The 13,618-nt window shown below is 56.4% G+C and overlaps 1 protein-coding gene across 2 annotated transcripts in view; it reads left to right on the forward strand.

The window, feature by feature from the left end:
- TBCD (tubulin folding cofactor D) overlaps nucleotides 1-13,618 on the forward strand; it is a 180,656-nt gene that overhangs the window by 41,674 nt on the left and 125,364 nt on the right. For both annotated transcript variants that reach the window (XM_017950116.3, XM_017950114.2), the window contains 4 exons: nucleotides 2,556-2,692; nucleotides 4,284-4,344; nucleotides 5,888-5,962; nucleotides 11,720-11,814. In XM_017950116.3, the coding sequence (XP_017805605.1) occupies nucleotides 2,556-2,692; nucleotides 4,284-4,344; nucleotides 5,888-5,962; nucleotides 11,720-11,814 (368 nt within the window). The remainder of the gene's footprint in view (nucleotides 1-2,555; nucleotides 2,693-4,283; nucleotides 4,345-5,887; nucleotides 5,963-11,719; nucleotides 11,815-13,618) is intronic.

The following is a 13,618-nucleotide window of genomic DNA, read 5'->3' on the forward strand; positions in this document are numbered from 1 at the left end:
CTCTTCCATCTTCCTGTACGTTTCCTTTTTCTTATGTATTTCTAACTTGTTTCCATTTTTATCTCCTCGGTTGGATTTTCATTGTCTCTTTTAGTACCATTCTTTTCTTGGTTATTTTCTGTTAAAGAGGATGGACTTACACTCTGGGGGCTGTTAGATTCCTGGTTCTTCTCACTCTTCCTGCCCAGCCTTGGCTTGAGGCTTTGTTAGGGTGGGTCTGTCTCAGCTCTTTTCCTCCAGGGATGGGTCTTTCCTCCACAGCAGGGTCCTTGCTTTAAGTCTGTAGCCTCTCAGGGTCTTCGGTGGAAGTCACGGCTTTCCCTCCCGTCCTGCTGGGCCCTCTGAGGGTTGCACAGTCTCCAAGTTCTCTGCAGCACTCAGCCTCCCAGCTATTCTCTGACAGGTGCGTCTGAGTCTCGCGTTGTGCTTCCTCATCTTGGGGTGCCCAGGGATCCACGGGAATTTTGGGGCAGAGTTTTGGGGCCCTTTCTCAGCAGCTCTCTTCTCCTCTCCTCTCCCCCAAATATGAACCCTCCACCCAGTGAGACTGCTGCTCCCTGGGCCGTTTCCCTGGTACAGTTTAGAAAGTACCCCTGCGGGGAGGAGGTGGAGGTGGTGCACCTGCAGCTTTCCCTCGCTGGGGATTGTTGCCCTACCTTGGTTGCCATCACCTGCTGGCCAACAGTGGCTTTACGCCTTCTCACCATTGTTGAGGTCAGGAGGGCACGTACAGAAGCAGCCTGAGGTCATTGTCTTTGTGGTGCTATCTGATCTTTGTGAGGTGGCTGAGCTGCGCACTTCCATGAGGAGAGTGGCGGCTGCGGTGCACGTGCCTGTGGGGCGTTAGGGGAGACTGGGGGCTGGGGTGTGCCTGCCCATGAGGCATTAGGGGAGAGTGGGGGCCAAGGTGTACCTTGGAGTTTAGGGGAGACAAGGGGCTGGGGTGTGCCTGCCTGTGGGGTGTTAGGGGAGAGTGGGGGCCGGGGTGTGCCTCCTCGTGAGGCATTAGGCGTCTTGCTGGGTGCCTGACGGTCTCCGCCACAGTCTTATGATGGCTGATGATACTCTGTTCATCCTAGTTACCTTACATAACAGTGTACCCTTAAATTTCGTAGCTTGAACAGTGCACTTTTTCCTCACAGTTTCAGTGGGTCTGGAATCTGGACGTGGCTCAGCCAGGTCCCCACCCAGGGTCTCTCCTGAGGCTTTGTGAAGGTGCCAGCCTGGCCACTGCCATCTCAAGGCCTGCGTCGGGGGGTTCTGCTTCCATGCTCCTCATGGGTTCCGTCAGGACCCGGCGCCTTGTGCACTGTTGGCGGGGACCCCTTTGAAGTCCTTACCACATGGGCCCCTCCGCAGGGCAGCACACAGCGTGGCAGCTGGCTTCGTTGGAGGCTGAGAGGTGGGGGGAAACCGCGGCTGTTTGAAAGGTGGCAACTCTCGCCAGACTCTGCGTATTCTGTTCTTTGGGAGGGAATCATTGGGCCCATGCCACACCCTGTGTGAGAGGAACGCCAGGAGGCGGGGGTCACGGGGCCATCTTGGAAACTCCCACTCTCCTTGTTTCCTAGACTTGGAAACTGAGTGCCAGAGAGCTGGAGCTAGGATGAGTCATTTGAGGCAGGTTGATGGTGTCAACATCAGTGTGTGAGTTCTGGTTCTGCCTCCGAAGCCCAAGTTGTTTGTCCTCTGCAAAGCTGTCTCAGGCTACAGCCATAGCAGCTGCCCTGAACTCTCACTGGACACCTTTTCTGCATGAGACCCAGTAAGCGGGACCCACAGCCAGGCTACCTGCCCTGCGCTCACCCTTGGCAGGAGCAGTCGTGTTCGAGGGGCCCTTGCTCAGTGCGGGGCTGGGCTGCACTCCAAGCACATACTCTCACCGCTCCTCACACAGCTTCTGAGTAGGTCTGTGTTCCCATTTTATAGCGGGGAAGTGGAGGCGTGGAGTGGCTCAGGAGCTGTGCAGACTCACACAGCAAGCAGGCGTAGAGCAGGCCTGACCAGGAGCCGGGTCCCGGGGCCTGTGCCGTGGGCCCCGGTGGGGATGACGATGCAGGTGCCCACGTGGGTGTGAAGAGGGCTACACGTTGCTGCCTTCTGAGGGACATTCGGGAGGCAGGATCTGTAGGAACTGGTGACGGGTGAGATGCAGCTCCTGGCGATGAAGGGGCCATGCGTGGCCTGGGCGGTGGCAGTGGTGGCTGTTCAGGAAGCAGAGGGTCCCGGAGGCTGGGTGCTTCCCCGGGGAAGGTGCTGGTCCTGTCGTCTGTGTGCCCATCATCATGCCTTCTCTCCTGACTTTCCATAATCAAAACTGGACAGCAGGTGAGGACGCTGTGGAATCGGGGCGTGCGTCGTGGCTCACACCAGAGTCGTCCTGGCAGTTTGTGCTGATGGCGGTGCCTCCGGGTTTCCCCTTCTTATCCGGTCTCTGCAAAGCGCGTGGAATTTTCACAGGCATCCTTTAAGATTCAGTGACAGTAAATGACTGATTTCAGTCTTCAGGATGCTGTGAGCTGCAAAGCCGATCTGAGGATGCTTTGTTTGCACAGGTATCAGCGTGGCTGCCGATCCTTGGCTGCAAATCTGCAGCTTCTCGCTCAGGGCCAGAGCGAGCAGAAGCCGCTCATCCCGACCGAGGATGCCGACGAAGATGACGACGTCCCAGAGGGCGTGGAGAGCGTGATAGGTGCGTGGGGTCTAAGCGGCGGCCTCTGCTCTTGGGCATCGTCAGGCCAATTCCCCTCCACTCCAGGACCACACTTCCTTCTTCCCTTCCTGGTGCCAGCACTGTCTGGCCACCGGTTCCCTTTGGCCAGTGCATGGTCACTGCCTGTCCTCTGGCTCCTGAACCCAGGCCTGTCCCTGCCTGTGGACAGTCTCTTCCTGTGTGCCATAGAAGCCCTTTTTCCCACCGCCTCCCTACCTTCCTGACCTGGGTAGCTAGGCGTGTCCTCAGGAAACAGTTCTCCCAGGAAATTGAGTTGGGGTCTCTGGGGCTCAGGTCTCTGGCTCCTTGGCCCCTAAACCCTGCTCAGTTCCTTACCTCAGGAGCCGTTTCAAACTCCCTTAAACCACATTACACCTTGCAGGGGTCTCCATCCACTGCCCTGTTCTCCTCCTGTGGGGTCTCCTGCTGCACAGAGACAGTTAGAGCTGTCAGCGGAGCCCCTCATGGCGGCCATCCTGGGACTGGCTGCTGTCCACACACTGTCCTGCCCTCCTGCTGCCGGTTGGATGAGGTCTTCCCTGGACCCAGGCAGGGCCTCCTCATGTGCCCTCCCTGTGAGGCCCCCATCCTCCCAGTGTCCCCAGCTTCCTGATGGGCGGGTGGGGCTGCGCTGCCTGTGCTGTGCCGCCCTCTGCTCACATCCCCTCCGCTCCCTCCAGGGCCGGTTTCTGCCCAGAGTCATCTGCACCCCACCTCGACCGTGACCATCAGGGCGCCTGCGGCGCCGTTGCCAGCCCCGAGCCAGCATGCACTCTGGCCCTTCCCTTGACCTTTGCTTCTCAGAGCCCTCCCTGGTTGCGTGGTAGGCGCCCGCATCTGTGCTGGGCGGCTCCAAGTCCCGGGCGGGGTCCTGGGTCTGCCCTTTCCCCGTGTCCGCCACCTGCCCCAGGCTCATTCCTGTCTCCCACCCCCTGCAGGCAGTCCCCTCTGCCTGCATTCCAGCTGCTGTGCTGGCTCCAGACTGTCCCTCCACCCTCCCCTGTGGTCACTCAGCGAGCTTCTCCTTCCGGGTCCTCCCAGGGCTGCTTGGTGCCCTCAGGCTGAGGCTTCACCCCTGCTGGGGCTTGCAGGGCCCTCACCGTGTGACCCAGCCCCTCCCCGCGTCCTCTAGGCTTCTGTGTGGTTCTTAAAAGTTCAGCCAAGGCCTGGTCCCTGGGAGAGACATCTTTGTGCAGCCGCTGGCCAGGGGTTTTGTCTGGAAGCTTCCCAGCCCACTTTGGTCACCCCTGAGCTGTGGGCCCTTCCCCTGGCCTGGGTGGGGCCCTTGATGTTGGCCTTCACCTGGGGGCAGGCAGGCAGCTGCTCCCTGTCGCCTGCTTTGATGGGGTAGATCTGTTTCTTAGGAACAGAGAACTTAGGAACTTGGCTGTATGTGATTATTTGAGAAGGGAGAGAAGGAAATGTTCTTTTCCTGTCATTACAATTAGTATTGTTAATGTAATTCCCTTCATCGTATGCACTGAGTAGCGTATAGGATGGGTCACCTTACGGCTGGGAAACTAGGAACTTGGTGTGGACTCTGTCGTGCATCACCACCTTCTTCCTACAGAGCAGCTGCTGGTCGGACTGAAGGACAAGGACACTGTTGTGCGGTGGTCTGCAGCCAAAGGGTAGGTGTCCGCGGCCACAGAAGCACCCTGGGGAGTGGACCAGCCTCTCAAGTGCGATTCAACAGCTACAAATACCCGACAACTTTGGAGTGGCAGCGTGGCCTCCTCCGCGACCTCTCCAACTTAATGTGTGTTACTTTATGCGTTGGTGTGAAGTTGGTTCCTGAGGTGGAGCTTTAGGCTCCTCCGTCCTCTTGCCTCTGGCTGGCCCTGCCGGGTCACGAGCAGACCAGGTTTACCTGTTTATCTTCAAAATGTTCCCTTGTTTTTCCACATCCTCCTCACTGTGCTCCCCTACCTGTCGTTCCCTACAGATGGGGGTCACGGCTCCTACAGTGATGGTACTCAGGGAAGAGCCCTCTTTTGTGGGGTGAGCGAGGTGCCAGCCCCTCACTCACCCCTCACTAGCACCTGTCATACCAGTGGGAGCCGACACGCACCCTGCATCCCGGGCCTCAGTGGAGGTCTTGGGGCAGATCTAGTAAGGCCTGGCCTTGAGCACAGCAGGTGGAGCCCTGGCCTGGAGGAGCTGGTGGCCCTGTGGGCTTGGGCTGTGCAGGGACAGTGATATACGTGAAGAAGGTGCTGAGGTGTTGGAGGTCCCTTCTGTGGAGGGGATGAGGCAGGTGCAAGGGCTGGCAGGTGCTGGGGGGCAGAGAGGCCCCTGCTGTGGAGGGGATGAGGCAGGTGCAGGGACTGGCAGGTGCTGAGGTGTCAGGGAGATCCCTGCTGTGGAGGGGATGAGGCAGAGGCAGGGGCCGGCAGGTGCTGGGGGATGAGGCAGGTAGAGGGGCCAGCAGATGCTGGGGGATGGGGAGGGCTGGTTTTTGCCCTTGCTCTCCTGTGCATCTATGCTGGGTCAGTCCATACGATGAGCTCTAGGAGGAGCTCCACAGGGCTGCAGGGGCTCATATAGGCCTTTGTGTTGCTGTTCACAGGGAATAGCTTCTCAGCCCGGAGCCTTGTCTGGTTGAATGTGATAGGCCCACGCAGTGAGAGGCTGGGCAGGCCTTCCCAGGGTCCTTCCTGGAGGCCTCTGGCCAGGACCTTCCCCGCGGGGCCATCTCCAGGGACTTGGACCCTGTGAGCCAGCCCCAGGCGGCCTCCCTGTGGGGCCGTGAGCCCATCTCACCTGGCCTGAGGGGAACCTGCGCAGTCAGTATTTGGGGCGGCACAGAGGAAGCCCTGCTCCAGTAGGGAGGGTCAAGGGGAAGCCCTCAGCGTTTGCCTGCTGCCTCGCTGCCCTCAGCCGTCACTGGTGGCCTGCGGTGTCCGCGTCACGGTGGTACATGGTGACCTGCCCCGTGCTCCGTGTGCTCACTCGTCCCTTTTGAATCTGGCTGGCTTCAGACGTGTGCAGGCTGCTTTACCCTTCGGCGTATTTTACCACGGGGGCTCCGAGCAGGGTGTAGGCTTTCCTGGAGTCGGCCCCTCCTCTCCTGGTCTCTGGAGGAAAGGCTTTTGTTCAGGACGTTCACACGTGTCACGCATGCCCTTGGCGACAGGCTGGTGCCCCTGACGGATTGCTGCGTTTCTCTTTCAGAATCGGTAGGATGGCTGGCAGGCTTCCCAAAGCCCTGGCGGATGATGTGGTCGGGTCTGTGCTGGACTGCTTCAGGTATGTGGGAATAGCCGGGGAGGTGTGTGGGCCTGACCCTGAGTTGAGAAGCCCTGGCTTTCTTTATACCCTTTCATGCTTTATTTTCATTGAGCTGTTTGTCAGACTCCAGAAGCTCTTTTTTCCCCCTTTTGAAGTTAAACTTGAGAACTCTTGTTATTTCTGGTGTGTTACTTTTATCAACTCCGTTCTATTTAAAAACCTTAAGGGAAAGAGAGTCAGTTTAGACATATGCCCAGGTAGGTGTTTGTTCTGAAAGGAAAGGAGCTTTCTGTGGGAGGTTCGGGTCTGCCCCTCACCTGCCCGTTAGCCATGTGTGTCACTCAGACCTTACAGTGAGGCTGGCGTGGCCAAGGCCTGAGTTCAAAGTTGAATTTCATTTTAATGAAATGTGAGGCTTTGGGAGGCCAAAGTGGGAGGACTGCTTGAGCCTATGAGTTCGAGACCAGCCTGGGCAACGAAGCGAAACCCCATCTCTACAAAGAGTTAAAAAATTAGTTGGATGTGGTCCCAGCTACTTGGGAGGCTGAGGTGGGAGGATCACTTGAGGCCAGGAGTTTGAGGCTTCAGTGAGTCATGATGATGCCACTGCTCCAGACTGGGCAACAGAGTGAGACCCGGTCTCAGAACAAAACTGAATTTAGACAGCCACATGTACTGTGCTGCATTTGTCTTGTCAGCCTTCAGGGAGTTGAGCCTTGCGGCCGTATGGCTTGTGGGTGGTAGAGGTGTAGGCTGGAATGTGCAGGTGGCAGGGCCTGGGGTTTCAGCCTGGGGCCTGCAGACCAGCCCTGGTGTGGTCACACATACGAGGCATCGATCTGTGACCTCCCCAGGGATTCTTCCTTTTGCTTGTGTAAATGTCTCTCCCAGTTTTGGAAGCAGAGGACTGAGAACAGGCGTCCAGTTTGCTCAGGACTCCACTTTTGCTTGTGTAAATGTCTCTCCCAGTTTCAGAAGCGGAGGGTGGAGGGCAGGCGTCCGGCTTGCTCAGGACCCCGGGCGTAATGTTGCTGTGCATTAGACCGGACACCGTGGAGAAAGCTGTGTGTCAGCACTTTGGAGGCTCCAGTTCGTGCTGCCTGTGAGTCACCAGGGACAGCTCGGGCCGCTGTCCGCAAAGTCTTGTTTTCCTTCTGGAGCAGATTTCTTGTGCACTCAGCCTCCAGCCTGCTCAGTGACATTTCAGGAGCACAGGAAACAGTGTGTCAGATGTGGGTCATGTTTTTCAGAGCGGTGAGCACGCGTGAGAAATGTTCTTCCAGTGGAAAGGTTCCTGGCAGAAGCGCGCTCTTGATTGTAACTGCTTGATGGGAGGCGGGGTTGAGGGTGCTCCGAGCTTGGCTTCTCCTTAGACGATCTCCAGCCTCGTTCCAGTGTGTCCCTGGAGCTCCAGCCTCATTCCAGTGTGTCCCTGGAGCTCCAGCCTCGTTTCAGGTGTGTCCCTGGAGCTCCTTTCTGGTGGTTGTGGTGGGCGTACGTCCTCCTGTCACCTGGTGCCACCTGCGGCCTTCACAACAGTGTGGTGGGCTCCAGGCTGGGCCTGCCCATGCCTCTCTGGACTTTGCCTCTCTCCTCCGGCTGCTGGGCTGCCTGCTCGTCAGGCCTAGTGTGTCTCCTGAAACTCACTGTGCGTCTTTCCCCCCACAAGGTGCAGCCTCTCTGGATTGTGTGTTCCTTACTCCAGCTCACCATCTTGGCCTGGTTTCATTTGTCCTGGCTGGTTTAATCTTCACGTGCTTCTTTACCTTTATTTTTGTTATTTTAATGCTCTCATTCCATTTTTGTAGCTAGGTTCTGGGACAGGGGGGCCTTTTTACTGTGGATTTCTCAGGACCTTCAGCCCAAAGCAGCTACAGGGCTGTCACCTTGAGTCCTCGCGGATGCAGCTCTGGTCAGCGCCTGCCTCCCCTTTCCCTGTGTGCTCAGCATGTGATTATCAACCATGGCATAGAAAGGTGCAGCCTCAGAGCAGGATGTCTGAAGACACCAGGAAGCCAGGAGTTGCTGGTGCGTGGGGTGGCCCACAGCCCTGCGTGGTGGCTGCTCCAATCTTGTCCTTCCCTGGGATGTGTGGTGAGCTACCAGCCTCTTCTGAAACGGGTTGGAGAAAGGGCATTAATTATATTAACTGTAAGAACACCCAGCACCCAGGATGGTTAACTTACTCCCCGCTCCATTTCTGGGCTGGGTTATACAGAGTGGAGCTGCACCCATCCCCAGGGAGTTCAGGACCTGTGTGGCTGGTGTGGCTGTCCCCAAAGCATGCACGACTCCCTCAGGACTTGGGGCCCCCTTCCGACTCCCATCCCCAGCCCTGCAGCATTACCCAGGACCCAGGACGTAGTGCCAGACCACAGGCTGTGGCAGAAGCAGGGTGCCTTGGAGAGGAGTGTGTCTGTGTCTGTGCCAACCCCATTGGGTTCTCCCATGAGCAAACCAAGTGAACCTGTGCCCAGGCCCAGCTGTGGGTCCTGCTGACTTGCCCGAGCGTCTTCTGAGACACTTGGTGTGGAGCGTTTGGAAGCCACGGCACCACGCTGTGCCCCCGCCACCCGCCCCCACCCTGTGTCAGCAGGAGCCTCACCACATGGGTTCCTTCCTGCTCCAGCTGTACAGTTTCACTGAGGTTTTAGGCTGGGTGATATGTTAGTTCAGAATGGAAACTGAAGGGAAGAAGAAGAAGACGGCCTCCGCCGCTCCACAGTGACCCGGGGCACCCGTTCGTCATCCCTCATCCCCCTGGGAACTGATGCAGGTGTGATGGGTACAGAGGTTTTCTTTTTTTTTTTTTTTTTGAGACGGAGTCTCGCTCTGTCGCCCAGGCTGGAGTGCAGTGGCCGGATCTCAGCTCACTGCAAGCTCCGCCTCCCGGGTTTACGCCATTCTCCCGCCTCAGCCTCCCGAGTAGCTGGGACGACAGGCGCCCGCCACCACGCCCGGCTAGTTTTTTGTATTTTTAGTAGAGACGGGGTTTCACCGTGTTAGCCAGGATGGTCTCGATCTCCTGACCTCGTGATCCGCCCGTCTCAGCCTCCCAAAGTGCTGGGATTACAGGCTTGAGCCACCGCGCCCGGCCAAGGGTACAGAGGTTTTCTTGGTTTGTTTCTGAGATGGAGTCTTGCTCTGTCACCAGCCTGGAGTGCAGTGGCGGGGTCTCGGCTCACTGTGATCTCCGTCTCCTGGGTTCAAACCATTCCTCTGCCGCAGCCTCCTGAGTAGCTGGGACTACAGGCGCGCACCACCACGCCTGGCTAATTTTTTGTATTTTAGTAGAGATGGGGTTTCACCATGTTGGCGAGTCTGGTCTCGATCTCCTGACCTTGTGATCCGCCCTCCTCGGCCTCCAGAAGTGCTGGGATTACAGGCATGAGCGACCGCGCCCGGCTGTTTTGTTTTTAGAGATGGGGTCTTGCTGTGTTGCTCAGGCACCATGGTAGCTCACTGTGGCCTCTACCCTCTGAGTTCAAGTGATCCTCCCGCCTCAGCCTCTGCGTAGCTAGGACTACAGGTGTGCGCCACCATACCCGGCTAATTATTTTATTTTATTTTGTAGAGATGGAGTCTTGCTATGTTGCCCAGACTAGTCTTGAACTCTTGACCTCACGCAATCCTCTTGCCTCGGTCTCCCAAAGTACTGGGACTATAGGCCTGAGCCCTGTGCCTGGCTCAAATTGTTTCTTTCATTTTACACAGATAGTGGCTTGCTTGTCACGCTTCTCCACCAAACGCATCTTTGAGGCCATTGTACGTTAGTGCTGTTTCCCTTGCACTTGGTAATCTGAGACCCATGTACCTGCGACTCTCTCTCTCTGTTCCTCTCTCACTCAGAGCTTCCACCACTTTCTGTTGTCTTCCCTCCCGAGACCCCGCTGTGCGCCCAGGAGCGCCTTCAGCTTGGGTCTGGGGCAGGAACTCGCCCCCAGCTGCTTGGTTTCTTGCCCCTGGTGTCCATGGCCAGGGCCCCCTCTCTGGTTCGGCGGTGCCGCGGGGGGCTGGGCCTCTCAGGCGAGCCTCATGCATGGACGGCACCCCCTGGACCCTGCCGCCCTCGCCACCGTGCCGCAGTGAACACGTCTGATTTGGAAGTAAACATTGGCCTGACAGGCATTTGTTTTGGTATTTTTAAGTCACGGTAACCTTGGTATTTTGTCAAGTTAATTCAGATGTTACTAAATCTTTGTGAAAGGTGTGAAGCATCTTTCTCCAGTGAAAACCCTAAAGGACACAAGTGCTGATGTGAAAATATGCAAGGGCTCGTGGAGCCTCTGGCAGACAGTAAAACACCTGGAACTTGGAAAAAGTATAATTGTGGTTGAGGCAGTCGGTGACAGTGAACTCTGAGGAGCAGCTGGTGTCTGTCTCAGCCTCTCCTCTCCTCTGGGCCGGGCACACCACAGGCGAGGCAGCCGCCGGGTGGACGGGCACTCTCCGATTTTCCTAAGTATTCTTGTCGCTATTGATTGCCAGCTAGTCATACAACTTAGTGGGTTTTCCTAAACATTTCTTTGCTGTCAAATCAATTTAATGAGAATCAGTAAAAGCCTCAGCAGAGCTTCTGAACCCCACCCCAGGGAAATTAGTAAATACAAAATATTATGACTTGATCAATGGGCATTGCAGTTGTTCATTAAAAGTTTGTATTTCAAGTACTGTGAAAAATCTCGAAATGCCAATTCATTGTTCTAGCTTTTAATTTTGAACTTGACTAAATGGTGGGGTGTCTTCCTGCTGACTTTTCTACTGGCATCTTCCTGTGCTAGGATTCCTGTTCTAATACTTTTAATACTGTTAACACTTTTCTGAAGTATCTTGTTTCTTTCTATGGGAGCGTGGGTGTTGCCCGTACTTGGAGTGATACCGCTGTGGTGGGGAAACCGCACCTGGGATGGCACGGACGGGACGGTCTCTTTGTTTGGGGACTGACCAAGACTTGTCCTCACTCTCGGGAGATCTGAAGAGGCCCTGGGGTGGGCACGGCTGTTGTCTTTGTACTCAGTCACAGTATGTTATTTCTTCACCCATCTGATTTTTTTTTTATTTTGAGATGGAGTCTCGCCCTGTCACCCAGGCTGGAGTGCAGTGGCGCGATCTCAGCTGACTGCAACCTCCGCCTCCCGGGTTCAAGTGATTGTCCTGCCTCAGCCTCCCAAGCAGCTGGGATTGTAGACGTGAGCTGCTGTGCCCAGCCTTGATACTTTAAAAACTGATGAATAGGCCGGGCGCGGTGGCTCAAGCCTGTAATCCCAGCACTTTGGGAGGCCGAGACGGGCGGATCACGAGGTCAGGAGATCGAGACCATGCTGGCTAACACGGTGAAACCCCGTCTCTACTAAACCTGAGGCCAGCACGAGGCGGGGTGGTGACCTGTGGTCCCAGCTACTGGGAGGCTGGCCGAATAAGTGAACCCAGGAGGCTGAGGAGGCTTGCAGTGAGCTGAGATCGGTCCTGCACTCCAGCCTGGCGACACAAGCGAGACACTCGTCTCAAAAAAACAAAAAACTACAGGCTGGGTTTTGGAGTGTGTCTTACAGGTACAGGATATGGACTTGATACTTTAAAAACTGTCGAATAGGTTTCAGTGTGTCTTACAGGTACAGGATATGGACTTGATACTTTAAAAACTGATGAATAGGTTTTAGTGTGTCTTACAGGTACAGGGTATGGACTTGCCAAGCTGTGCTCCTTGCCATGCTGTGGGCTTTGAACCAAAAACTGACACGTGAGCTGTGGTCTCAGGATCTTTGTTGCTCTCAGTTTCCAGGAGACCGACAAGGCGTGGCACGGGGGATGTCTGGCGCTGGCAGAGCTGGGCAGGAGAGGCCTGTTGCTGCCGTCTCGACTCGTGGATGGTGAGTAGCTGAAGCACGGTCAGTTGTGTCACCAAGGCTGTCCGTGGCAGGCTGCGGCCCTTCGTCTGATCCCATCTCCGCGGTGTGGCCCTGCCGCAGGCACACACAGAAGAGCTTGAGAACCAGGTCTGTCCACCTTTTTCTCACATCGGCCTTTGTAATTTCCTAATTGCCTCTTTTTTCTGCTGTGAAATTTTAATGCCACAGATTACCCTGTGTACCTGGTTTTAGAGGGCCACGAATCCTTGTAATGTCTGATTTTCTTACCCCCCACAACCAATTTTCATTCTTGAGGGACGTTGTTGCCCCTTAAGGACACATGCAGTGGCACCTGCTTCAGTTCTAGAACCAGGTACCCCTGGCAGCATCTTAGGCCACCTGGAGTGACGTGGTGCTCCCTGGAGATGAGGCTCATGCCAGTTTGAAACCAGGGTGGGAACTGGGGTGGAGGGCCAGAGGAGCTCTGCAGTGGCCAGCAGTGGGGTGGGGACAGAGGGCACAGCATGGCAGACGCAGGGGCACGGTGGGGACAGAGGGCCCACTGTGGCAGACGCAGGGCATGGTGGGGACAGAGGGCACAGCATGGCAGACGCAGGGGCACGGTGGGGACAGAGGGCCCAGCGTGGCAGACGCAGGGCACAGTGGGGACAGAGGGCCCAGCGTGGCAGACGCAGGGCACAGTGGGGACAGAGGGCTCAGTGTGGCAGATGCAGGGACACAGCGGGGGCAGAGGGTGCAGCGTGGCAGACACAGGGGCACTGCGGGGACAGAGGGCCCAGCGTGGCAGAGGCAGGGGCAGGGCGGGGGCAGAGGGCGCAGCGTGGCAGATGCAGGGCACGGTGGGGACAGAGGGCTCAGTGTGGCAGACACAGGGACACAGTGGGGGCAGAGGGTGCAGCGTGGCAGACGCAGGGGCACTGCGGGGACAGAGGGCCCAGCGTGGCAGAGGCAGGGGCAGGGTGGGGGCAGAGGGCGCAGCGTGGCAGACGCAGGGGCACTGCCGCAGACCCTCTGTTGAGCAGTGGCCACACGCAGCCCTGTGTGTGTTTGGTGAGGACAGTCCCTGGGTGTGGCTGGCAGTGCCCTCTGCGGGCAGGAAGGAAAGGATGTCTGTACAGGATAGAGTGGGGGCCCATCCTGAGAGGGCCTCACCACAGACACTTTGTTCTGTCCAAAATAAAGACGCCTGAGATGTGGTGGCCCCGCGTCTTCCCGGTGCGGAGCTGTGGTGGCGTCTGAAGCGACTGCTTTGCACTTGGCGTTGTGATGTGTGGGGAGAGCTTGTAGAGCCGGCAGTTCTTTTTTTAAATGTTTCTGCTTATTTTTTTTCAGACTTTTTAAATTTTTAGACCTCTTTATTGAGTTTAATTTACTTACCATAAAATGCACTCACTGAAGTGCACAATGAAGTGGTTTTGTGTATTTACAGAGTTGTGCAACTATCGCCATAATTTAATTCCTGAACATTTTCATTGCCTCCGAAGGAAACCCTGTGTTTAAGAACTCACTGCACTCTCCCCAGTACCCTCGCCGCGGCAGCCACATCTCCAGTGTCTCTGGGAATTTGTCTTTTATAGACATTTCATAAAAGTGGAACCTACAACGTGTGATCTTTGGTGTGTGAATTCTTCCACTGAGTTCCTCTGTGTGGTAGCCTGTGGAGTGCCTCCTTCCTTCCTGTGGCAGAGCCTCGTCCTGCTGTGTAAATGCACCACACACTACGTTTTGTCCATCCGGTTCATCAGCTGATGGACCTCTGGGCTGTTTCTGCCTTTCACTGTTAGGATAATGCTGCCATGAACAT

This window comes from Papio anubis, chromosome 17 (assembly GCF_008728515.1).
Source record: "Papio anubis isolate 15944 chromosome 17, Panubis1.0, whole genome shotgun sequence".
Classification (NCBI taxonomy): domain Eukaryota; kingdom Metazoa; phylum Chordata; class Mammalia; order Primates; family Cercopithecidae; genus Papio; species Papio anubis.